Source organism: Heterodontus francisci, chromosome 32 (assembly GCF_036365525.1).
Source record: "Heterodontus francisci isolate sHetFra1 chromosome 32, sHetFra1.hap1, whole genome shotgun sequence".
Taxonomy (NCBI): domain Eukaryota; kingdom Metazoa; phylum Chordata; class Chondrichthyes; order Heterodontiformes; family Heterodontidae; genus Heterodontus; species Heterodontus francisci.
This window is the reverse complement of record NC_090402.1, coordinates 54,735,144-54,762,261: the sequence shown is the minus strand read 5'-3', so window position 1 is coordinate 54,762,261 and position 27,118 is coordinate 54,735,144. Positions and strand designations below refer to the sequence as shown.

Sequence of the window (27,118 nt, the reverse complement as noted above, 5' to 3'; positions counted from 1 at the left end):
TTTGTTGCCACACTTGACTTTATTCGATTGACAGGACAGAATAACAGATATCAATTAGATCCAACAGCAGAGAAATGAACGAAATCTTCCATCATTTTTGGGCCTATAAAGTAAGGCTCACTGCTTCTTGCTTCAAGATTTTCCAAAATCATCATCTATTGCAAAAAAAAAACTCAAATGATCAACAATTAATGAGGTCAAATCAATGATAACACAAGGGCTGTTACCTATTTACCAGGGGTGTATTCCATTTACTAGGGGTATTACTATTTACCAAGGGTCTTACCTAACTGTTCACCAGGCTAACCATTAGCTTGGAGTCTTATCTGTTTACAACAACAACTTACATTTATATAGCAGCCTTAACGTAGTAAAACATCCCTAGGCACTTCACAGCAGCATTAATAAACAAAATTTGAGACCGAGACACATAAAGAGGTATTAGGGGACAGGTAGCCAAAAGCTTGGTCAAAGAGGTAGGTTTTAAGGTGTGTCTTTAAAGAGGAAAGCAAGGTGGAGAGTGGAGAAGTTTTGGGAGGCAATTCCGGAGCTTTGGGCCTCAGAAGCTGAAGGTAGGGTCACCAATGGTAGAGAGATTAACATCGGAAATGCTCAAGATGTCAGAATTAGAGGAATGCAGATATCTTGGAGGGTTGTGGGGTTGGAGGAGGCTGCAGAGACATTTAGTCGGGTCTAACGTGTTTTCTAGGGGTCTTAGCCATTTAATAAGGACGTTATTCATTTACGAAGGGTCTTGCGCATTTACTAGGGGTTTATTCATTTACTAGGTGTATCGCCCATTTACTGAGCTCATTAGCGTTTCACGGGGAGAGAGTGGGGTAGTAGGATTAGTTTGGGATTGATATAGAGCTATGGGGAGACAGTGAGGTACTGGGATTAGTTTGGGATTGATACAGAGCTATAGGGAGACAGTAGGGTACTGGGATTAGTTTGGGATTAATACAGGGCCATGGGGAGAGAGTGGGGCCATGGGATTAGTTTGGGATTGATACAGGGCTATGGGGTGAGAGTGGGGTAGTAGGATCAGTCTGGAACTGATGCAGGGCTATGGAGAGAGAGAGCGGGGCAGTGGGATCAGTTTGGAATTTGAATTTATGGAGAGAGTGTGGGGCAGTGGGATCCGTTTGGGATTGATACAGGGCTATGGGGAGAGAGTGGGGCAGTAGGATTAGTTTGGGATTGATACAGAGCTATGGGGAGAGAGTGGGGCACTGAGATTAGTTTGGGTTTGATGCAGGGCTGGGGGAGAGACTGGGGCTGTGGGATTAGTTTGGGATTGATACAGAGCTATGGGGAGACAGTAGGGTACTGGGATTAGTTTGGGATTGATACAGAGCTATAGGGAGACAGTAGGGTACTGGGATTAGTTTGGGATTAATACAGGGCCATGGGGAGAGAGTGGGGCCATGGGATTAGTTGGAATTGGTGCAGAGGTAACATTCCTCCCTCAACCAACATCACTAAAAACTGATTATTTGTTCAATCATATCATTTGATTATTGCAGGATCTCTCTGTGCAGATATTGGCTGCCACATGACACCAGTAACTACAAATACATTCATTAGCTGTGAGGTGATTTCAAATTCGCAGTATACATGCAAATTTTCCATTTTTTTCTATCGATATTACAAGGAAGAAACAAAGAAGCAACTTATTGCAAGGGGCCTATTTCCTGTGGAGCCAGGACAAGGCCCCTCCCAAAGGCACAGCCATTGGCAATTGGGTGCCAGGCAGGGCAATACGAAGCTGGGCAGCAGGTCCAATCAGGAATGGCAGCAGTTTGGCAACTAGGACAAAAAAAAGGGGCTACAGCTGGATCTGAGGAAGCAGCTGAAGATGGAAATAAAAGCAAAATACTGCGGATGCTGGAAACCTGAAATACAAACAGTAAGTGCTGTAAATACTCAGCAGGTCTGGCAGCGCCTGTGGAGAGAGATGCAGAGTTAATGTTTCAGGTCTGTGACCTTTCATCAGAACGATACTGACCTGAAACGTTATCTTTGCTTCTCTCTTCACCGGTGCTGCCTGACCTGCTGAGTATTTCCAGCACTTTCTACTTTTATTTCAGCTGAAGATGGAGCTGGGTTTGGCAGCGACGTGAGAGACCAATCCTCATTCAGCAGCAACAGAACCTACAAGAGAGAAACCTCCTTCACAAATATGGAGTAACTTACCGAGCTGATGAAATTCATCGGCAACATCGCAGTGCCCTAAGGAAACAGACCAGAAGAAGGAGATCAGCATTACAACTGGTGCAAGTGATGTTCTCGGGCTGGCCATCAGAATGTGAATTAATAAAGAGTTTATCAGCAGAGCAGCGACATAAAACTGTGCCAGGCAGCATGTTGAAGGAGGAGAAAATGAAGTGTTGGGATAGATGGGGTGTGGATTGGAGGGGCTGTGGGGTGAAGTGGGTGTAGATTGGAGGGGGTGTGGAGTGGAGGGGTGTAGATTGGAGGGGGTGTGGAGTGGAGGGGGTGTGGGGTGGAGGAGATGTGAGGAGGAGGGGGTGTTGGGTGAAGGCATTATCGGGTGAAGGGGGTGCAGATTGGAGGAGATGTGGGGTGGAGGGGGAGTGTGGTGGATGGGTGTGGGATGGAGCAGAGGAACCTAGGAGCAGGAGTGGGCTATTTGGCCCTTTGAGCCTGCTCTGTCATTCAATAGATCATGGCTGATCTGGTTGTGGTCTCAACTCCACTTTCCTGTCTGCCTCCCATAACCCTTGACTCCCTTGTCTATCAAAAATCTATCTAACTCAGATTTGAATAAAATCAATGACCCAGCCTCCACAGTTTTCTGGGGACGAGAATTCCACAGATTAACAACCCCCGAGAGAAAAGAAATTCTCCTCACCTCCATCTTAAATGGGGGAACTCTTATTCTTGAACTGTGTCTTCTAGTCGAGGCCAACAAGAGGAAACATCTTCCCGGTATGCATTCTATCAAGTCCCCTCAGGACCTGATATGTTTCAATAAGATCACCTCTCATTCTTCTAAATTCCAATGGATCAACCTGTTCAACCTTTCTTAATAAGATAAGTCCTTCATCCCAGGAATGAGTCCAGTGAACCTTCTCTAAACTGCCTCTAATGCAATTTTCAAATAAGGTCCTTTTTCAAATAAGGAGACCAAAACTGCACACAGTACTCCAGATGTGGTCTTACCAAGGTCCTGTACAGCTGCAGTAAAACTTCCCAACTTTTATACTTGATTTCCCTTGCAATAAATGCCAGCATTCCATTTGCCTTCCTAATCACTTGCTGGACCTGCACACTAACCTTTTGTGATTCATGTACCAGGACACTCGGATCCCTCTGTACCACCGACTTCTGCAATCTCTCTCCATTTAAATAGTATACCGCTTTTCTATTCCTCCTGCCAAAGTGGATAAGTTCACATTTTCCCACATTGTACGCCATCTGCCAAATTTTTGCCCACTCATTTAACCTATCTATATTCCTTTGCAGACTCTTTACTTCCTCTTGACAACTTGCTTTCCTACCCATCTTGGTGTCATCAGCAAATTTAGCACCGATACATTCTATCCCTTCATCGAAGTCATTGATAGAGATTGTAAATAGTTGAGACCCCAGCACTGATCCCTGTGGCACTCCACTGATTACAGCTTGCCAACCTGAAAATGACCCATTTATCCCTACTCTCTGCTTCCTGTTAGCTAACCAGTCCTTTATCCATGCTAATATGTTATGCCCTACACTGTGTGCTCTTATCATGTGTAGTAACCTTTGAAGTGGCATCTTATCAAATGCTTCTTGGAAATCCAAGTATAGCACACCTACAGGTTCCCCTTTAGCACGTTGCTTGTTACTTCATCAAAGAACGCTAATAAATTAAACACAATTTCCTTTTCACAAAACCATGTTGACTCTGTCTGATCCCATTACAATTTTCGAAGAATCCTGCTATAACCTCCTTAATAATAGATTCTAGCATTTTCCCTGTGACAGATGCTAGGCTAACATCAAAACCAGTCCAGCAGATCAGATTGATGTACTGTATGTTAACAGTTAATCTACCTACCTTCTATGTGTGCGACCTCCGCCCCAGTCAGGAACCAGTCCAGCTCCCTCTTGAAGGCACAGAGTCAGCATCCACCATAGCAGCTGGCAACATATTCCAGAGGCTTGCTTCTTAGGGAAATGAAGAACCGCCCGACCTCCAGTCTATTCCTACTCTCACACAGTTTAAACTCGTGTTCCCAATCTTCCCCAATGTCAAACTCTAATCATCCATCAATAGGCATGTGATCTAGCCCTTTCACTGTGTCTGCAACATAAAGAAGCCTGTTGTGCTTTACCAAATGCCTCAAATTTCCCCAAGATCCAACCAAAACCCATTTTAGCACAATCCGCAGACTTCACTTATCTCTTACTACGTCTGCCACAGGTCCAACAAGCTGTTCTCCAAAACCAGGTGAGGTCATCAATGAATCATTGTAAAGCTTAAAGCGTGCAGTTGGAGTATTATTGTCCGACCTTGCACCTATTATTGTTTGTAAGAGTGAGCAGATTATGACCATTTTCCTTAAAAACCAGTCAAGTTATTGAGATGATTCTGACCATATCGAGGGAACTCGTAAATGAAAATTTCCGGGATGTTGTTGTTGATGACAAGCTGACGGAACTTCAATTGGACGGCTTCATCAACGTCTATGCTTCTCCCTGGAAATAAAGAAACAAATTGTGAAAGGCGGATGGGTCTCAGTGATAATTCCCACCCCATTCTGTCAGAGAGACTGGCACCACATCCATCTCCCACAGTGAATGGGACGTCAAACTGAACACTCCTGGGAACACATCAACTAACAGAAAGCAACAGAGTGAGAAGTCAGTTAAATTGTGGATTAAGACTGGACTTTTATCTCTGCCCACTCACTTCAGTCTGATTTGATGAGTTTGGGCAGTCTCAAGTCAGTTCCTAATAGACCTGCACACATGCACTGCAGCAGAAAACAGCCCCTCATGCAACATCAACTTACAATAAGTTAGTAATTTCACACACCAAGGCCACAGGATGGTTGGTGTGGGACGCAGAAAACAATACACTGGTGGCAAGATAACGGAACAGTGTAGAAAGAGCTTTGCTCTGTATCTAACCCGCTATTCCTTTCCCTGAGAATGTTTGACAGGACAGTGTAGAAGGAGCTTTACTCTGTATCTAACCCTTGCTATTCCTGCCCTGGGAATGTTTGACGGGACAGTGTAGAAGGTGCTTTACTCTGTATCTAACCCTTGCTATTCCTGCCCTGGGAATGTTTGACGGGACAGTGTAGAAGGAGCTTTACTCTGTATCTAACTCTTGCTATTCCTGCCCTGGGAATGTTTGACGGGACAGTGTAGAAGGCGCTTTACTCTGTATCTAACCCTTGCTATTCCTGCCCTGGGAATGTTTGATGGGACAGTGTAGAAGGAGCTTTGCTCTGTATCTAACCCATGCTGTAGAAGTGTGCAAAGGAACCCGACCCAAGTCCGAATGCTGGACCCGGAAGCCCGACCCGAACCCGACACATACTGCTGGATCCCGTCGGGGTCAGGTCGGGTAGCAAGCAGGCTTTTACCCATGTACTGATGTAAAGGCTTGCCACCCGACCCGATCCCGACGGCTCCTGACAACGTGTCGGGTTTGGGTCAGGTGGGGTCGGACTTCCGGGTCCGGAATTCGGGTTCGCGTCGGGTTTCCTTTGCACACCTCTACCATGCTGTACTTGATACTGTCACTAAGTCTCGCCCTCTCGGCAGTATTGCCACCCCTCAACATGACAAGTACAAAATTTAGTAATATAAAGTTGCATTAAGGTCATTTGGAGACATTGGTGTTATTGTGCAGCCTGGTTTGGGGTTCACAGACATCGGGGTAGGGGGCCATGCTTTACCCACCATAGAGTTTGATGGTGATTTTCCGCCTCTGTTGAAGGAAGAGGATTGCGTAATTGTTGTAGTCCGTTTCAGCGATGACAATGTCAGTAGTCAGTCCCCGATCTACAATGTGAAGTCAAATGACACGATTACGGTGTTGATTACTGGGAATTCGCAACAGGGGGAGATGTCAGCACAGGTGGGGGGGGGGGGTGGAGTCAGCACCAGGGGAGGGGGGTAGTCAGCATGAGGGGAGGGGAGGTGGGGTGGTCCGGGGGACAGAGTCAGAACCAAGGGAGGAGGGAGAAAGTCAGCACCAGAGAGGGGGGTGCAGGGGTGGGGGGGGGGGGGGGTGGTGGCAAGAGTCAGCACCACGGGAGGGGGAAGAGAGTCAACACCAAAGGAGGGGGCAAGGAGTCAGCAGCAGGAGGGAGAGGGGAGTCAGCACCAGAGGAGGGGGAAGAAGGTCACCACCACGGGAGGGAGGGAGTCAGCACCATGGGTGGGAAGAGGGCTGAAACTGGTAGAATAAAGGTTTCACAAACTTTTCCTGGAGAATCTCCCTGCAGTTGTAGCCTTTTTGAATTCTTGTTTAATGTCCCAGCAAAGCCCGTCCCTGGGAGAGAGAAAAGAGAGCCTGCTTTCACTACACAGCATGCTGGAAGCTGATCATAGAACCATAGAAAAATTACCGCACAGAAGGAGGTCATTCAGCCCATCGTGTCCATGCTGACCGAAAAAACTAGCTGTCCAATCTAATCACATGCCTGGGCAGCACAGTGGTGCAGTGGTTAGCACCGCAGCCTCACAGCTCCAGCAACCCGGGTTCGACTCTGGGTACTGCCTGTGCGGAGTTTGCAAGTTCTCCCTGTGTCTGCATGGGTTTCCTCCGGGTACTCCGGTTTCCTCCCACAGCCAAAGACTTGCAGGTTGATAGGTAAATTGGCCATTATAAATTGCCCCTAGTATAGGTAAGGGAAGGTGGGGATGTGGTAGGGATATGGGATTAATGTAGGATTAGTATAAATGGGTGGTTGATGGTTGGCACAGACTCGGTGGGCCGAAGGGCCTGTTTCAGTGCTGTATCTCTAAAAAAATAAAAAATCCCACCTCCCAGCTGCTGGTCCATAGTCTTGCAGGTTACAGCACTTCAGGTGCACGTCCAGGTACCTTTTAAATGAGTTGAGGGTTTCTGCCTCCACCACCGACCCAGGCAGTGAAGTCCAGACACCCACCACCCTAACTGGGTGGAAAGGTTTATTCTCATGTCCCCTCTAATCCTTCTACCAATCACCTTAAGTCTGTGCCCCCTGGTAATTGACCTCTCTGCTAGGGGAAACAGGTCCTTCCCATCTACTCTATCTAGGCCCCTCATAATTTTGAACACCTCAATGAAGTCAACCCTCAGCCTCCTCTGTTCTAAGGAAAACAACCCTAGCCGCTCCAATCTTTCCTCATAGCTGCAACTTTCAAGCCCTGGTAACATTCTTGTAAATCTCCTCTGCACTCTCTCCAGAGCAATTATGTCCTTCCTGTAATGTGGTGACCAGAACTGTACACAATACTCCAGCTGTGGCCTAACCAGCGTTTTATACAGTTCCAGCATTACATCCCTGCTTTTGTATTCTATACCTCGGCCAATAAAGGAAAGCATTCCACATGCCTTCTTCACCATTCTATCTACCTGTCCTGCCACCTTCAGGGAACCTTTGGACATGCACTCTTCTTCTATCCCTCTCAATATCATCCTGTTTATTGTGTATTCGCTTGCTTTATTTGCCCTCCCCAAATGCATTACCTCACACTTCTCAGGATTGAATTCCATTTGCAACTTTTCCGCCCACTCAACCAAACCATTGATATCATTCTGGAGTCTACAGCTATCCTCTTCACTATCGACTACACGGTCAATTTTTGTGTCATCAGCAAATTTCCCAATCATGCCTCCCACATTTAAGTCCAAATCATTAATATATACCACACAGCGAGGGACCCAACACTGAGCCCTGTGGAATACTGGAAACAGCTTTCCATTTACAAAAACATCCTTCGACTGCTACCCTTTGTTTCCTGTCCCTGAGCCAATTCTGGATCCAACCTGCCACATTCCCCTGTATCCCACGGGCTTTCATTCTACTGACCAGTCTGCCATGTGGGACCTTTTTAAATTCCTTACTAAAATCCACGTAGACCACATCCACTGCACTACCCTCATCAATCCTCTGGTTACTTCCTCAAAAAACTCAATTAAGTTAATAAGACACGACCTTCCCGAAACAAATTCATGCTGACTATCCCTGATTAATCTGTCTCTCAGAATTGATTCTAATAATTTACCCACCAGCCCCCAGGTCAGACTGACCAGCCTAGAATTATTTGGCCTATCCCTCGCACCCTTTTTAAACAATGGTGCAATGCTCACAGACTTCCAATCATCTGGACCAGAAAGGTAACTCCCCCACAGAAACTCTACTAATGTTTCAGCTTCACTGAATAACCCTGGCAAGGAGCAAATGCTGAACTTATCAAGGTGATTGTGAGGTCACTGTGACATTGTTGTGTCCACTTCTGGCTGACCTACCTCAGGCAGGAGGGCAAGGCTGTGGAGTAGCAGCAGAAGAGATTCACTAAGATCCCAGGAATGAGAGGCTGTAGTTGTAAGGACAGACTGGATAAAAATGTGGCTCCTTTCATTACAGCAGAGAAGGCTGAGAAGTGATCTGATCTTCTTTGGCCTCCTTGTCTCGAGAGACAATGGATAAGCGCCTGGAGGTGGTCAGTGCTTTGTGAAGCAGCGCCTGGTGTGGCTGTAAAGGCCAATTCTAGAGTGACAGGCTCTTCCACAGGTGCTGCAGAGAAATTTGTTTGTCGGGGCTGTTACACAGTTGGCTCTCCCCTTGCGCCTTTGTCTTTTTTCCTGCCAACTGCTAAGTCTCTTCGACTCGCCACACTTTAGCCCCGTCTTTATGGCTGCCCACCAGCTCTGGCGAACGCTGGCAACTGACTCCCACGACTTGTGATCAAAGTCACAGGATTTCATGTCGCGTTTGCAGACGTCTTTAAAGCGGAAACATGGACGGCCGGTGGGTCTGATACCAGTGGCGAGCTCGCTGTACAATGTGTCTTTGGGGATCCTGCCATCTTCCATGCGGCTCACATGGCCAAGCCATCTCAAGCGCCGCTGACTCAGTAGTGTGTATAAGCTGGGGATGTTGGCCGCCTCGAGGACTTCTGCGTTGGAGAAACGGTCCTACCACCTGATGTCAAGTATTCTCCAGAGGCAGCGAAGATGGAATGAATTGAGATGTCTCTCTTGGCTGACATACGTTGTCCAGGCCTCGCTGCCATAGAGCAGGGTACTGAGGACACAGGCCTGATACACTCGGACTTTTGTGTTCCATGTCAGTGCGCCATTTTCCCACACTCTCTTGGCCAGTCCGGACATAGCAGTGGAAGCCTTTCCCATGCGCTTGTTGATTTCTGCATCGAGAGACAGTTTCTGGTGATAGTTGAGCCTAGGTAGGTGAACTCTTGAACCACTTCCAGAGCGTGGGTCGCCCATGTTGATGGATGGAGCATTTCTGACATCCTGTCCCATGATGTTCGTTTTCTTGAGGCTGATGGTTAGGCCAAATTCATTGCAGGCAGCCGCAAACCTGTCGATGAGACTCTGCAGACAATCTTCAGTGTGAGATGTTAAAGCAGCATCGTCAGCAAAGAGGAGTTCCCTGATGAGGACTTTCTGTACTTTGGACTTCGCTCTTAGACGGGCAAAGGTTGAACAACCTGCCCCCTGATCTTATGTGGAGGAAAATTCCTTCTTCAGAGGACTTGAACGCATGTGAAAGCAGCAGGGAGAAGAAAATCCCAAAAAGTGTGGGCGCGAGAACACAGCCCTGTTTCACGCCACTCAGGATAGGAAAGGGGTCTGATGAGGAGCCACCATGTTGAATTGTGCCTTTCATATTGTCATGGAATGAGGTGATGATACTTAGTAGCTTTGGTGGGCATCCAATCTTTTCTAGCAGTCTGAAGAGACCACGTCTGCTGACGAGGTCAAAGGCTTTGGTGAGATCAATGAAAGCAATGTAGAGGGGCATCTGTTGTTCACGGCATTTCTCCTGTATCTGACGAAGGGAGAACAGCATGTCAATGGTCGATCTCTCTGCACAGAAGCCACACAGTGCCTCAGGGTAGACTCGCTCGGCCAGCTTCTGGAGCCTGTTTAGAGTGACTCGAGCAAAGACTTTCCCCACTATGCTGAGCAGGGAGATTCCACGGTAGTTGTTGCAGTCACTGCATTCAAAATTAAGAGGGTGTAGATTGGATAAGGCAGGCAAAGTTATTTTGACTGGTTCGTGAGTCAGTGACTGGAGTGCAGATTTCATTTAATCTCCAGAGATTGCGAAAGGACAATAAAACAGCAGCAATATAGACTAAATGGGATTATTCAACAGGACACAACATGTGAGCGGGATTTAGAGGGACCGATGGACAGATCATTGCAGACATCAGCACAGAGTGCTGTAGCAGTAAAGAGAGCCAATAGGATCCTGGGCTATAGAAGCAAATAATTAGTGATTGACTTTGTAGAGAGTACTGGTCCAACCCTATCTTGACACTGAGTCTGATTCTGTGCCCCATATTATAAGAATAACGTCCAGGCATTGCAGAGAGTGTCAGTTTACGGCAGCTAAACTGAGAGTTAGAGTTAGGCACCTGGGTTATGGGGATAATCTGGAGAAATTGTTAATGTTTAGGGGAAGAGTGGATTCAGGAGATAGAAGAATATAGGATCCTATATGATACAGAGACAAATAATGGTGAATTTACTCAAGCATCTCCTGCTCAGTCACTGCTCCTTAGTGGGAGGGTCAGCAGAAGCCCCTGTTTCTGTGCGGAAATAGGGATTCTGCCAAAGTTACAGCCAGAGTGGGAAAAGCTCTGAGGAAAGCCTCTTAAAATATGTTTAACTCAGTCACAGACTCTCCACTCTGAGGGAGAGTGAAAAGACAATTTACATTCAACTGCTTACACAGGAATACTTCAAGATTGCAGCTGGCAAAGAGGCCACCTCACACTTTAACTTTGGACTCTGTCATATGGTCCCTGTAAGCTCCACCAGTTATACAAATCCCACCCCCCACAGAGATCTCTGCATATTCCTGATTTTACTTGCTCTACCATTGGCTGCAGTCTCTTCAGCTGCTCTAGAATTCTCTCCCTAAATCTCTCTGCCTCTCTAACTCTCTCTCCTCCTTTAAGATGCACTTCAAAATCTACCTCTCTGATCAAACTTTTGCTCATCTGTGCTAATATCTACTCATGTGGCTCAGTGTCAAATTTTGTTCGATAAAATGCTTCTGTGAAGCGCCTTGGAACATTTTAATACTTTAAAGGCACTGTATAAAAACAATTGTTGTTGTCTCCTCCTGTTTACCAGGAGAGGACTCTCCCAATCTCTGCCATGCCTATGTTCTGAATTCCCTTTGTGTTCATTCACGAGCTGCTACTCTGGACCCAAGTCCATTAATTCTGTCTCCTTTATTTTCTCTTGGCTTCTTGGACACCTCTCTCCTGTCTTCTCACCTTTCTGACACCCGGTCAAACCACCTTTCATTTCTCCCCTCTCGGGTGCATAAGCCTCTCAATCCCTACCCCACCACCACCCACCCCCCAATCCATCACTGCTACTCTGCCTTCCTACTCCACTGCTGCCATCCCAGGCTTGCTTTCCCCTTCAATATGTCCACAGCTTCCATCTATACTTCTCTTGGCATTCTCTGAAGGATTCATTACAGCATTCACCGCTCCCTCCTTATGAGCAATAACCCCAATTGCCACATCCTCCTCTCTCACCAGTCTCCTTACCCAGTGTTTCCTGTCCTGCTCACCACACCCATCAGTACTGCCTTGGCACCCTCCACCCACCAATTACCACAATACGTCTGCAGCCATCGATCTGCTCAACCATTCCCTCCCCTGAGCCTTTGATGGCCTTGTCTAGCCAAAGCTTTATTCTTATTGTTTCACCCGTATTGCCTCTATCTTTGCTCCATCATGTTTAAGGGGTGAAAACTTGAGAGTGTGTGCTGTGCTATACATGACCAGCTCTTCCTGGATCACATCATGCGCTATCAGGCCTCATTATCTTGCAAAGGCACCCATAAACATCGAATAGCCTTTGATCTCCACCGCAATCTCCATTCCCTCACCATCAACTCCAGCACTCTCCCTGACATGTCTGAGGCTGAACCAGACTGTTCACAACCTTGGTGTCCTATCTGACCCTGAGCAGAGCTACCTAGTCCATATCTGCGCCTTCATGAAGACTGCCTACTTCAACCTTCATAATATCGCCCGTCTCCACCCCTGCTTCAGGTCATCTGCTGCTGAAGCCCTCATCCCTGCCTTTGTTACGTCCAGGCTTGATTATTCCAAAATTCTCCTTGCCACCCTCCCACATTCTACCCCCCGCAAATTTAAGTTAATCCAAAACGCTGCTACATGTGTCTGAACTTGCATCAATTCCCATTGACCAAATCACCACCAACCCCCCAGCTCCCCACCCCTCCTCCCCTGAGCTTGCTCACTGACCTACTTTGGCTCCCGGTTTGGCAACGCCACCTATTAACAATTTCATCTTTATTTTCAAGTTCATCCATGGTCTCACCTCTCCATATCTACCTCTTGACATCTCTGCACTCCTCCAATCCTGGCCTCTTGTCTATCCACCACTCTTTACACCCCACCATTGATAGCTGTGATTTGAGCTGCCCAGGCCCTAAGCGCTGGAATTCCTTCTCTACACCTCTCCACCCATCTTGCATCCTCTGAGACACTCCTCGAAACCTACATCTTTGACCAAGCTTTTAGTCATCTGACCTAATATCTCCTTATGCGGTTTGATGTCTATTTATTTTTGATTATTCTCCTGCGAAGGGCCTGGGACATTTTTCCATGTTAAAAGTGCTTATAAATACAAGTTGTTGTTGCAGTCTAGAAGTACTTGCATTAATGGCACAACTGGCATGGTGGGATATATCTCCCAAATATTGGGACTGCCCAGGATGAACTAGAAAGCTCTCTTCTGATCCTGCATGTCCTGTGTGGATAACAGCAAAGGACTGGATGGAAGGATTGAGAGATCTGTTTTTAAAGAAAGGGTTGTGAGAACCAGGTTGTATAGACATCTGACAAAATTATTGACTCCACCATCATCATGGGGGCAATTAAGCTGTATATAAAGTGTGCAGCCAATCTAATGCCATCAAAATACATTTCTCCCTATAGAGGCGGCACAGTGGCGCAGTGGTTAGCACCGCAGCCTCACAGCTCCAGCGACCCGGGATCAATTCTGGGTACTGCCTGTGTGGAGTTTGCAAGTTCTCCCTGTGTCTGCGTGGGTTTCCTCCGGGTGCTCCGGTTTCCTCCCACAGCCAAAAAGACTTGCAGGTTGGTAGGTAAATTGGCCATTATAAATTGCCACTAGTATAGGTAGGTGGCAGGGAAATATAGGGACAGGTGGGGATGTGGTAGGAATATGGAATTCGTGGAAGATTAGTATAAATGGGTGGTTGATGGTCGGCACAGACTCGGTGGGCCGAAGGGCCTGTTTCAGTGCTGTATCTCAAAACATAAAGTAGCTAAGCATACAAACATCAATGGAGAGCAGCACAATTGTATTAGCTAGCTAGCAAAATAATATGCAATGCCAATACAAATTATTTTTGTTGACAGAATAGAGCTGGCTACGCCATGTCACGGGGTGGTAGATGAACATTATTGGATGACACCTGTGGATTCACACTGTGTCAGGAGTGCAAATACATCCAATAAACCATGGAACTCAAGGAGAGGATTGTTATTGTGGTTATTGAGGTGAGACAGTAGAAAAATCAGCAAAAGGAAGACGGACCATTTCTCACACTGCTGCTGTCACAAGACAATATAACCTGTGATGATCAATGTTTGTGCAACTTCACCACCTGCTTGTAATATGAATCTGAAGACAGGGCAGCCAACAAAAGGGCAGTGATCTCCAAATCAGAGAATTTTATAGGGTGCAGTAGATAGTACTTAAGAAGAGTCATATAAAACAGAAAAGCAGAGTGGGAGAGGAAGGGATTAATGGTAGGTAGCCAAGACTAGTTTATTCATCTTGACAGGCTGTTAAACTAAGACCTAAATTCTAAAATACAGAAACGATAGAATCTCTCATGGACAAAATGTCATTTGCTCACCAAAGCTAGTGACAAATTTTACAAATAAAGCAAGGCCTTCAATTCCTCCAATAAAGTGATTCTCTTAAATTCACTTATGTCTACATCTCACTCTATCACTGTCGACTCCGCTACAGCTCTGACAAGATCATTATTTACTAAAAGATTTTCTGCAAAAAGTTGAATGATTTTTACTGCAGATTTACAATCTGTAAGATTGTACTCCAGACTAACCATTTTAAAAAATTTTTTGTGTTTATTTTATTTTATTTCATCTTAGTTTGTTCAGTTTGCTTACCCACTGTTTTTTTTTCATGTTTGTGCTTGCAACTGTTCAATTTTCAGTCCTTTAACACCCTGTCTGTACTAATGCTTTGTCTTTCAACACACCATTAACATATTGTTTGCCTTTGCTCCACGACCTTCTGGTCAGCTATTCTGTGACCTTGTCCTATCTACACCTTCTCCTTTGTTATCTCTTGCCCCACCCCCGCTTTACTTGCTTATAACCTTTTGCATTTCTAATATTTGCCAGTTCTGAAGAAGGGTCACTGACCTGAAACGTTAACTCTGCTTCTCTCTCCACAGACGCCATCAGACCTGCTGAGTATTTCCAGCATTTGTTTTTATTTCAGATTTCCAGCATCCGCAGTATTTTGCTTTTATAACCAATTTATGTCAAGCCAAATCTATTATCTGTTAGCAAAGGTGAACTTTTGACATAATGTAATTGTATGATACAGACAACTTTCAAATGACATTGGCCACTCAGGTTATCTGCCCTCAAACTGGATAGGAAATGATGCACATTGCAGTTACTGATCTTTGACATACTTAGCTGCTAGGTAGCTGCTACATAGCTGCTAGGTTATTTTAAAACACAAGGTTAAAGGCTTGTCCAACCTTTTTGCGTGGGGGCCAGTAGGACGATTTCAGAAAGATAAAGGCATTAAAAATTTACAACAACAAATGTGCAGTTTTGTCAAGAGCTTTAAATGAAAAGAATAATTTATTGACTTACCTTCTAGTCACTATGTTGGACACTGCTTTAGTGAAATACCTGGCATTATTTTGCTTGCACAAGTAGTCAATGTTTGCCCGCACACTTCTTGTAGCGATGCAGAGTATTCTGGATAGACATCTATCTATCAGGAGTGATCTTGATCGCTCTCTCTCCCTCCTCTCTCTCTCTGTTCCGCCTCTCTGTGGTGCCCCCACTCTGTGTCATTTCCCCCTCTCTCTCTCTCCCTCCCTCATTCACTCCCTCTCTGCCTACCTCTCTCTCTCTGCCCCCTTTCTCTTTCTTTCTGACCCCCACTCTCTGCCCTCTCTCTCTCTGTCCCCCCCTCTCCTTCCCTGCCCTCTCTCTCTCTCTCCCTGTCCTCTCTCTCTTCTAGTTCCCCTCTCTCGCTCCCTGTCCCCTCCCTCTCTCTCTCTCCCCTCCAGTCCCTCTTGAAGTGATTTATGACCTTAACTCCTTACAGGGACTAAACCAAATCAAGTGTACTTCCCTGTGAATCTCTTTCAATTAAGTTCAAACCAGACAGATTCCCACAGACACTTATTTGGGTCTGAAGAACTAAACCGGTTCTCCGTCAAAGAAAGAAATGAACAGAGAATGTTACCATCTTTCACATAGCTGTAAATTATTTAAAATAAGCTAAGTCATAAATATCCCAGATCTAAGGGTCTGGGAAACTCTCTTCGATATGTATCTCCCCACTTAGGGAGAAACAGAGAGGGGGTTCTTGTAGTTGTATACAGAATGCTACGTGAGACAATTTATTAACTTCTATAAATTTATGAAAGAATTGAACATGCAATACACTTTAACTGGCTACGTATACTACAACATAAAAGATTACTAAAAGCTGTAAAACATAATCTTATTTCTAAAATAGAATCCAAAACTTTAACCTTGATAATGTTCCAGCAAAATATTTTAGAATATCCATCAAAATCCAAAGTAAATGGTTACCTTAAATTCCCTGAGTAAGCCTCCTGCTTAACAAGATAAAACACTCTTGGTTAAGCGTAGAGTTCTATTGTCATGCAGTCAGCCGGCTTTATCATTGGTTGAGAAGCGCTCCTGAGGAATTCAATACTTCTGATTTTTCGATTCAAAACTCTCACATTTATATGGTTTCTCATCGATTAACTCATCCTTTGCAAATGTGGGTGTTACCTTTCTGTAGATGTTCTTCCCTCTTTCATTATCCATGAGCCTTACTTCGGTTGTGGGTAAAATGTTGGAAAAGGTTATAAGAGACAGGATTTATAATCATCTTGAAAAGAATAAGTTCATTTGCGATAGTCAGCACGGTTTTGTGAAAGGTAGGTCGTGCCTCACAAACCTTATTGAGTCTTTCGAGAAGGTGACCAAACAGGTGGATGAGGGTAAAGCCGTGGATGTGGTGTATATGGATTTCAGTAAGGCGTTTGATAAGGTTCCCCACGGTAGGCTATTGCAGAAAATACGCAAGTATGGGGTTGAAGGTGATTTAGAGCTTTGGATCAGAAATTGGCTAGCTGAAAGAAGACAGAGGGTGGTGGTTGATGGCAAATGTTCATCCTGGAGTTTAGTTACTAGTGGTGTACCGCAAGGTTCTGTTTTGGGGCCACTGCTGTTTGTCATTTTTATAAACGACCTGGATGAGGGTGTAGAAGGGTGGGTTAGTAAATTTGCGGATGACACGAAGGTCGGTGGAGTTGTGGATAGTGTCGAAGGGTGTTGTAGGGTACAGAGGGACATAGATAGGCTGCAGAGCTGGGCTGAGAGATGGCAAATGGAGTTTAATGCGGAGAAGTGTGAGGTGATTCACTTTGGAAGGAGTAATAGCAATGCAGAGTACTGGGCTAATGGGAAGATTCTTGGTAGTGTAGATGAGCAGAGAGATCTTGGTATCCAGGTACATAAATCCCTGAAAGTTGCTACCCAGGTTAATAGGGCTGTTAAGAAGGCATATGGTGTGTTAGCCTTTATTAGTAGGGGGATCGAGTTTCAGAGCCACGGGGTCATGATGCAGCTGTACAAAACTCTGGTGAGGCCGCACCTGGAGTATTGCGTGCAGTTCTGGTCACCGCATTATAGGAAGGATGTCGAAGCTTTGGAAAGGGTGCAGAGGAGATTTACTAGGATGTTGCCTGGTATGGAAGGAAGGTCTTACGAGGAAAGGCTGAGGGACTTGGGGTTGTTTTCGTTAGAGAGAAGGAGGAGGAGAGGTGACTTAATAGAGACATACAAGATAATCAGAGGGTTAGATAGGGTGGATAGTGAGAGTCTTTTTCCTCGGATGAGGATGGCAAACACGAGGGGACATAGCTTTAAGTTGAGGGGTGAAAGATATAGGACAGATGTCAGAGGTAGTTTCTTTACGCAGAGAGTAGTAGGGGCGTGGAACGCCCTGCCTGCAACAGTAGTAGACTCGCCAACTTTAAGGGCATTTAAGTGGTCATTGGATAGACATATGGATGTAAATGGAATAGTGTAGGTCAGATGATCGGCGCAACATCGAGGGCCGAAGGGCCTGTACTGCGCTGTAATATTCTAATTCTAATTCTAATTCTAATATATGGTTGTATTATTCACTGTTATCCCCAATTAATTTAATTACTGAGAATTCCCTTATCGTGAAATTGTGAACTTTTTTCTGGTCAAAATGTCCGTGGTGTTTTATAGTAACACTATTAATTTATTTTATTGGTTACTTAACCTCATAAATGTGTCTTCTTAAAAGCTTTTGTAAACAAACTTTGTGCAGTAACTGCTTTTGTCTTTGTTTTCTTCTTGTTGAATTGGGGTTACATGGCATCTGTTTTTCTTATGTAATGTGCTATTTTGTGATTGATCATTCGCAATGGTTCCTTGGTGTGACTTTGTAATATCTCCTTAAGATAGTCAGTCTATACCATTATTATTCTCAACTAATTAGGACCATAGCTTGACTATAGCAATCAGTGTGTACTGGGTACAGTATGTCTCAGTATGCCTTCTTGTTAACTAGTTTATAGATTCCAATGTAGCAGAGACATTGAGATGGTCTTTTTAACTAAAAGATAATTTTGTTACATCTTCCAATGTAGCACAGAGAATCATGAATTTTTAATCCTGCTCTTAAAGGAATTCCAGTGATTCTTGAAAACTGACTATTTAATCAATCTTTAATTCTATTAAATGAATATTTCTTCAGTTTACTCAACCTTTAATTATATTAAATGATTCTTTATTACTAAAATATAACATAGTAATTATATCTGAATTCTACCTAATTAAGTGTATGCATTAATTATCTATAATCTTTCCTGATTATCCCTATTATCCCTATTTCATCACATTCTCTCCCTCCTCCATACCCTCCCTCTCTCCCCATCCCCTCTCTCCTATCCCTTCTCTCTCTCTCCCCGTCCCCTCTCACTCTCTTTCCCTGTCCCCTCCCCCTTCTCTCCCTGTCCCCCACCGTCCCCCCTCTCTTTCATCCCCCGTCCCCTCCCTCTCTCTCTTCCGTCCCCTCCCTCTCTCTCTCGCCCTGTCCCCTCTATCCCCGTCACCCTCTCTCCCCGTTCCTCTCCGCACTTCTCCCTCCCCTTCCATCTTTCCCCTATCCATGCCTCTCTCTCTCCCTCTGTCCCCCTCTCTCTCTCTCCCTCTGTCCGTCCTGCTCTCACCCTCTGCCTTTGTCCATCTCTGTCTCTCCCTCTCTCTCTTTTCCTCTGTCCCTCTCTCTTCCCCTGTCCTCCTTGCTCTTCCTCCTCTGTCCATCTCTCTTGCTGTCCCTCCCTCTCACTCCCTCTGCTCCTCTCTCTCTCCCTCCCTCTGACCCCCTCTGTCCCTCTCTCTCTCTGACAGTTGCGGAACGCGGGAAACTCTTAGTAGAGCAGGTGATTGGTCAGATTTTTTTTTTAAATTGCTGTTTCAGTTTCACAGCTGACAGCTGTTCAGAGCAGGAACAGCGCTTCCAATTCGGACTAGTTTGGGGTTTTTGGCGGGCTTTTAAAAAAAAATTGGAACCACCGGAAAACACCAAACTTGTCCGAATTGGAAGCACCTGTCAGCTGTGAAACTAAAACAGCAATTTTTTTGGAAGAAGATGTCAAGGAAAGTTTCTCATTCCTAAAATTACCAATCACGTATCCCAAATTCCTTTACCATGGAGACTGCTGTCCATGTATGGACATATTGTTGACCACCGGTGGACAAGAAGTGGTGTTGGAAGCAATGGTGTTAGACTGCTCCCTCGTTTCTCTCTACGATGGGTTTCCATTTTCTATATATCAGTCACTTTCCTTCCCATCAGCCCAGTGAGATCAGTGACCGACTCCCAGCCCAGTAGAGCAGAGTGACCAACTCCCAGCCCTGCGAGACCAGAGTGAACGACACCCAGCCCAGTGGAGCAGAGTGACCGACTCCCAGCCAAGTGAGATCAGAGTGTCCCCAGCCCTGCAAGATCATACTGAACATCACCCAGACCTGCGAGATCAGACTGGACATCTCCCAGCCCAGTAGAGCAGAGTGACCGACTCCCAGCCCAGTGAGATCAGAGCGAATGACACCCAGCCTAGTACATCAGAGTGACCGACTCCCAGCCCAGTGAGATCAGAGTGACCAACTCCCAGTCCAGTGAGATCAAAGTGACCCCGCCCAGTGCAGTGAGTTCAGAGTGACCAACTCCCAGCCCAGTGAGATCAGAGTGACCCCAGCCCTGCGAGATCAGACTGGACGTCTCCCAGCCCAGTAGAGCAGAGTGACCGACTCCCAGCCCAGTGAGATCAGAGTGTCCCCAGCCCAGTGAGATCAGACTGGATGTCTCCCAGCCCAGTACAGCAGAGTGACCAACTCCCAGCCCAGTGAGATCAGAGTGACCAACTCCCAGTCCAGTGAGATCAGAGTGACTCCCAATCCAGTGAGATCAAAGTGACCCAGCCCAGCCCAGTGAGATCAGAGTGACCAACTCCCAGCCCAGTGAGATGAGAGCGTCCCCAGCCCTGCAAGAGTAGAGTGAACGACTCCCAGCCCAGTACAGCAGAGTGACCAACTCCCAGCCCAGTGAGATCGGAGTGACTAACTCCCAGCCCAGTACAGCAGAGTGACCAACTCCCAGCCCTGTGAGATCAGAGTGACCAATTCCCAGCCCAGTGAGATCAGAGTGACTCCCAGTCCAGTGAGATCAAAGTGACCCCGCCCAGTGCAGTGAGTTCAGAGTGACCAACTCCCAGCCCAGTGAGATCAGAGTGACCCCAGCCCTGCGAGATCAGACTGGACGTCTCCCAGCCCAGTAGAGCAGAGTGACCGACTCCCAGCCCAGTGAGATCAGAGTGTCCCCAGCCCAGTGAGATCAGACTGGATGTCTCCCAGCCCAGTACAGCAGAGTGACCAACTCCCAGCCCAGTGAGATCAGAGTGACCAACTCCCAGTCCAGTGAGATCAGAGTGACCCCCAGTCCAGTGAGATCAAAGTGACCCAGCCCAGCGAGATCAGAGTGACCAACTCCCAGCCCAGTGAGATGAGAGCGTCCCCAGCCCTGCGAGAGTAGAGTGAACGACTCCCAGCCCAGTACAGCAGAGTGACCAACTCCCAGCCCAGTGAGATCAGAGTGACTCCCAGTCCAGTGAGATTAAAGTGACCCCGCCCAGCCCAGTGAGTTCAGAGTGACCAACTCCCAGCCCAGTGAGATCAGAGTGACCTCCCGCCCAGTGAGATTAAAGTGACCCCGCCCAGCCCAGTGAGATCAGAGTGACCAATTCCCAGCCCAGTGAGATCGGAGTGACCAATTCCCAGCCCAGTGAGATCAGAGTGACCAACTCCCAGCCCAGTGAGATCAGAGTGACCAACTCCCAGCCCAGTGAGATCAGAGTGACCAATTCCCAGCCCAGTGAGATCAGAGTGACCCCCAGCCCAGTGAGATCAGAGTGAATTCCCAGCCCAGTGAGATCAGAGTGACCGACTCCCAGCCCAGTGAGATCAGAGTGTCCGACTCCCAGCCCAGTGAGATCGGAGTGACCAATTCCCAGCCCAGTGAGATCGGAGTGACCAATTCCCAGCCCAGTGAGATCAGAGTGACCAACTCCCAGCCCAGTGAGATCAGAGTGACCAATTCCCAGCCCAGTGAGATCAGAGTGTCCAAATCCCAGCCCAGTGAGATCAGAGTGGCTCCCAGCCCAGTGAGATCAGAGTGACCAATTCCCAGCCCAGTGAGATCAGAGTGTCCAATTCCCAGTCCAGTGAGATCAGAGTGACTCCGCCCAGCCCAGTGAGATCAGAGTGACCAACTCCCAGCCCATGAGATCAGAGTGACCCCCAGCCCAGTGAGATCAGAGTGACCTACTTCCAGCCCAGTGAGATCAGAGTGACCAACTCCCAGCCCAGTGAGATCAGAGTGACTCCGCCCAGCCCAGTGAGATCAGAGTGACCAACTCCCAGCCCATGAGATCAGAGTGACCCCCAGCCCAGTGAGATCAGAGTGACCTACTCCCAGCCCAGTGAGATCAGAGTGACCAACTCCCAGCCCAGTGAGATCAGAGTGACCAATTCCCAGCCCAGTGAGATCAGAGAGTCCAAATCCCAGCCCAGTGTGATCAGAGTGACTCCCAGTCCAGTGAGATCAAAGTGACCTACTCCCAGCCCAGTGAGATCAGAGTGACCAACTCCCAGCCCAGTAAGATCAGAGTGACCAACTCCCAGCCCAGTGAGATCAGAGTGACCAATTACCAGCCCGGTGAGATCAGAGTGACCAACTCCCAGCCCAGTGAGATCAGAGTGACCAATTACCAGCCCAGTGAGATCAGAGTGTCCAAATCCCAGCCCAGTGAGATCAGAGTGACTCCCAGTCCAGTGAGATCAAAGTGACCCCCCCGCCCAGTGAGATCAGAGTGACTCCCAGTCCAGTGAGATCAAAGTGACCTACTCCCAGCCCAGTGAGATCAGAGTGACCAACTCCCAGCCCAGTAAGATCAGAGTGACCAACTCCCAGCCCAGTGAGATCAGAGTGACCAATTACCAGCCCAGTGAGATCAGAGTGACCAACTCCCAGCCCAGTGAGATCAGAGTGACCAATTACCAGCCCTGTGAGATCAGAGTGTCCAAATCCCAGCCCAGTGAGATCAGAGTGACTCCCAGTCCAGTGAGATCAAAGTGACCTACTCCCAGCCCAGTGAGATCAGAGTGACCAACTCCCAGCCCAGTGAGATCAGAGTGACCAACTCCCAGCCCAGTGAGATCAGAGTGTCCAAATCCCAGCCCAGTGAGATCAGAGTGACTCCCAGTCCAGTGAGATCAAAGTGACCTACTCCCAGCCCAGTGAGATCAGAGTGACCAACTCCCAGCCCAGTGAGATCAGAGTGACCAACTCCCAGCCCAGTGAGATCAGAGTGACTCCCAGTCTAGTGAGATCAGAGTGACCCCCCCGCCCAGTGAGATCAGAGTGACCAACTCCCAGCCCAGTGAGATCAGAGTGACCAACTCCCAGCCCAGTGAGAACAGAGTGACCAACTCCCAGCCCAGTGAGATCAGAGTGACCAACATCCAGCCCAGTGAGATCGGAGTGACCAACTCCCAGCCCAGTGAGATCAAAGTGACCAACTCCCAGCCCAGTGAGATCGGAGTGACCAACTCCCAGCCCAGTGAGATCGGAGTGACCAACTCCCAGCCCAGTGAGATCGGAGTGACCAACTCCCAGCCCAGTGAGATCGGAGTGACCAACTCCCAGCCCAGTGAGATCGGAGTGACCAACTCCCAGCCCAGTGAGATCGGAGTGACCAACTCCCAGCCCAGTGAGATCGGAGTGACCAACTCCCAGCCCAGTGAGATCGGAGTGACCAACTCCCAGCCCAGTGAGATCGGAGTGACCAACTCCCAGCCCAGTGAGATCGGAGTGACCAACTCCCAGCCCAGTGAGATCGGAGTGACCAACTCCCAGCCCAGTGAGATCGGAGTGACCAACTCCCAGCCCAGTGAGATCGGAGTGACCAACTCCCAGCCCAGTGAGACAGTGTGACCAACTCCCAGACCAGTGAGATCAGAGTGACCAACTCCCAGACCAGTGAGATCAGATTGACCAACTCCCAGCCCAGTGAGATCAGAGTGACCAACTCCCAGCCCAGTGAGATCAGAGTGACCAACTCCCAGCCCAGTGAGATCAGAGTGACCAACTCCCAGCCCAGTGAGATCAGAGTGACCAACTCCCAGCCGAGTGAGATCGGAGTGACCAACTCCCAGCCGAGTGAGATCGGAGTGACCAACTCCCAGCCGAGTGAGATCGGAGTGACCAACTCCCAGCCGAGTGAGATCAACGTGACCAACTCCCAGCCCAGTGAGATCAAAGTGACCAACTCCCAGCCCAGTGAGATCAAAGTGACCAACCCCCAGCCCAGTGAGATCAGAGTGACCAACTCCCAGCCCAGTGAGATCGGAGTGACCAACTCCCAGCCCAGTGAAATCAAAGTGACCAACTCCCAGCCCAGTGAGATCAAAGTGACCAACTCCCAGCCCAGTGAGATCGGAGTGACCAACTCCCAGCCCAGTGAGATCAGAGTGACCAACTCCCAGCCCAGTGAGATCAGAGTGACCAACTCCCAGCCCAGTGAGATCAGAGTGACCAACTCCCAGCCCAGTGAGATCGGATTGACCAACTCCCAGCCCAGTGAGATCAGAGTGACCCCCAGCCCAGTGAGATCAGAGTGACCAACTCCCAGCCCAGTGAGATCAGAGTGACCAACTCCCAGCCCAGTGAGATCAGAGTGACCAACTCCCAGCCGAGTGAGATCGGAGTGACCAACTCCCAGCCGAGTGAGATCAACGTGACCAACTCCCAGCCCAGTGAGATCAGACTGACCAACTCCCAGCCCAGTGAGATCAGAGTGACCAACTCCCAGCCCAGTGAGATCAAAGTGACCAACTCCCAGCCCAGTGAGATCAAAGTGACCGACTCCCAGCCCAGTGAGATCAGAGTGACCGACTCCCAGCCCAGTGAGATCAGAGTGACCGACTCCCAGCCCAGTGAGATCAGTGTGACCGACTCCCAGCCCAGTGAGATCAGAATGACCGACTCCTGCTGAGTGAGAAACAACTGAATTGTTTGGAAAACAAGTAAGTTTGTTTGTACTCACAGTTTGCGAAATGTATTGATACGAATGGCTCCGTCCTGATTGGTTACCCTCATAGTAACTGCCTCCAGCCTGTTGTTGTTCACCTTCAGATAAGAACATTCTGACCCAACAGCGATGAGACGCCACACACCTGTAAACTAAAATAAAATGTCCCATCACGCACTCCCGGGGCAGGTATGGTACTGGCTGGAAACAGAGTAAAGCTCACTCTGTGCTGTCCCAATCACCTTAAATCTGTGCCCTCTGGTTACTGACCTTCCCGCAGTGGAAACAATTTCTCTTTATCTACTCTATTAAAACTCCCTCATAATTTTCAACACCTCTGTTAAATCTCCCCTTACCGTTCTCTGCTGTAAGGAGGCAACTCCAGCCTCCCTGGTGTCTCTACATAACTGAAGTCCCTCATCCCTGGAACCATTCTATTAAATCTGCTCTGCACTCTCTCCAACACCTTCATATCCTTCCTAAAGTGCAGTGCCCAGAATTGGACACAATACTCCTGCTGAGGTCGAATTCAGTGTTTATTAAGGTTTTGCATAACCTCCTTCCTTTTGTACTCGAGTCCTCTGTTTATGAAGCCGTCTCAACTAGTTCTTCAATGATTTCCATACGTACATCCCCAGGTCTCCCTGTGACTGCACTCCCTTTAAATTTGCACCAATTAGTTCATATTGCTTCTCCTCATACTTCCTATAACATGCATCACTTCACAATTTTTTGCCTTAAATTTCATCTGCCATGGGTCTGCCCATTCCACCAGTCTGTCTATGTCCTCCTAAAGTATGTAACTATCTTCCTCACTGGCCATTTCCCAGTTTTCTACACTGCTGTCTGACAATCCTGTTGTGTTGGAGATCTGCTGGACCCTACAAAGGGTTAAGAGGATGTTTTTGAGCTCGAGAGTCATTCTAGAAGTCTAGCTAGAGCTGGAAACAAGGGTTCATGCTGCCTTTAGAAAATGGCGAGATTGAAAGATTAGGTATGTCAGCTGGGGCTCAGTGGGTAGCACTCTCCCCTGTGAGTCAGAAGGTTGTGAGTTCAAGTCCCACTCCAGGACTTGAACATAAAAAATCTAGGCTACCACCACAGTGTGGTACTGAGGGATAAAGGCCAGCTACACGATGGGATCCGATGACATGTGTCAGGTTCGGGTTGGGTCGGATCACACTTCCAGGTCCGGCATTTGGGCTTGGGTCGGATCGGACACACTCTATCACCACCCAGGTTAGTGAATTAATGTTAATTTACTTTTTGGACTTTAAAGGTGGTTTTGCTACAGTTATTTTAAGCTTGTGCAGGTAAGGAACAAAGTGAAAAACGGAAGGTAGGTTAACTGATGGTCGGGTTGGGTCTGGCGCGGGAAAAAATGGAAGGACTCGGGGTCGGATGGGGTTCTGTCAGGCTTGGGTCGGGTCTCATTTGCAGACACGAGCAGGCCTTCACCGAGGGAGTGCTGCACTGTTGGAGGTGCTATCTTTCAGATGAGACATTAAACTAAGGCCCTGTCTGCCCTCTCAAATGGTCATAAAAAATCCCATGGCACTATTTTGGAGAAGAGCAAATGAGTTATCTCTGGTGTCATGGCCAACATCACAAAAACAGATAATTTGGTCATTATCACATTGCTGTTTTTGGGAGCTTGCTGTGCGCAAATTGGATTCCGCGTTTTCTACATTGCATCAGTGGCTACACTTCAAAAGTACTTCATTGGCTGTAAAGTGCTTCAGGGCACCCTGTAGTCATGAAAGGCGCTATAGAAATTCAATTCTTTCTTTTTACGTTCTTACCTGTTGGATGTTGAAGTTCTGCTGTGCCTGCAGCCTGTCGATGGGACTCGCCACCCTCCGATCTGATGTCCGCTGCCTCACACCTCCACCACATAAGAAATAAGTCAAACATAATGTGCAAAGGTAAATTAGACGGATGGACCCCATGGTTTGCAGACAGGGAATATGTCTGCCCAGCAAATTCTTTAGAGTTTCCACTGAATGGAGCAATATTTACAAATGACAAAGTTCAGCTCCAGTTTATCATTAAAGAAATTGCAGCCTGTGTGATAGGCCAGAATCCTGGCCAGGTCTCCTTACCTAGAGCATATCTCATCTACCCAGCCTCTCACCACATCCCTCAACCCCACCTACCCAGCCTCTCACCACATCCCTCAACCCTACCTACCCAGCCTCTCACCACATCCCTCAACCCCACCTACCCAGCCTCTCACCACATCCCTCAACACCACCCCCTCACCATATCCCTCAACCCCACCCTCTCCCCATATCCCTCAATCCCACCTACCCACCCTCTCCCTATATCCCTCAATCCCACCTACCCACCCCCTCACCACATCCCTCAATCCCACCTACCCACTCTCTCACCATATCCCTCAACCCCACCCTCTCCCTATATCCCTCAATCCCATCTACCCACCCCCTCACCACATCCCTCAATCCCACCTACCCACCCCCTCACCACATCCCTCAATCCCACCCACCCTCTCACCATATTCCTCAACCCCACCCTCTCCCCATATCCCTCAATCCCACCTACCCACCCCCTCACCATATCCCTCAACCCCACCCTCTCCCTATATCCCTCAATCCCACCTACCCACCCCCTCACCATATCCCTCAACCCCACCCTCTCCCCATATCCCTCAATCCCACCTACCCACCCCCTCACCATATCCCTCAACCCCACCCCCTCACCATATCCCTCAATCCCACCTACCCACCCTCTCACCATATCCCTCAATCCCACCTACCCACCCCCTCACCATATCTCTCAACCCCACCATCTCATCATATCCCTCAACCCCACCTACCCACCCTCTCACCATATCCCTCAACCCCACCCTCTCCCAATATCCCTCAACCCCACCTACCCACCCCCTCACCATA

At 47.7% G+C, this 27,118-nt stretch overlaps 1 protein-coding gene across 1 annotated transcript; it reads right to left on the bottom strand.

The window, feature by feature from the left end:
* Positions 1–26,222, bottom strand: c8g (complement component 8, gamma polypeptide). Its single transcript, XM_068012837.1, has 7 exons — positions 26,009–26,222; positions 24,222–24,358; positions 6,444–6,514; positions 5,920–6,021; positions 4,603–4,704; positions 2,197–2,232; positions 1–155 (listed from the first exon to the last, which is right to left on the bottom strand). The coding sequence occupies exons 1-7, from the start codon at positions 26,153–26,155 to the stop codon at positions 133–135; spliced, it is 618 nt and encodes a 205-aa protein (XP_067868938.1). The 5' UTR covers positions 26,156–26,222; the 3' UTR covers positions 1–132.
* Between the last annotated feature and the right edge of the window lie 896 nt (positions 26,223–27,118).

Coding starts and splice junctions, on each gene's coding strand:
- c8g (XM_068012837.1), bottom strand. CDS start 26,155: ATGGGGTCCATCCGTCTAATTTACCTTTGCACATTATGTTTGACTTAT. Junction 4,705..5,919: donor AATCACCATCAAACTCTATG/GTGGGTAAAGCA, acceptor CTTTATTTCCAG/GGAGAAGCATAGACGTTGAT. Junction 2,233..4,602: donor TTACGAGTTCCCTCGATATG/GTCAGAATCATC, acceptor CTGTTTCCTTAG/GGCACTGCGATGTTGCCGAT.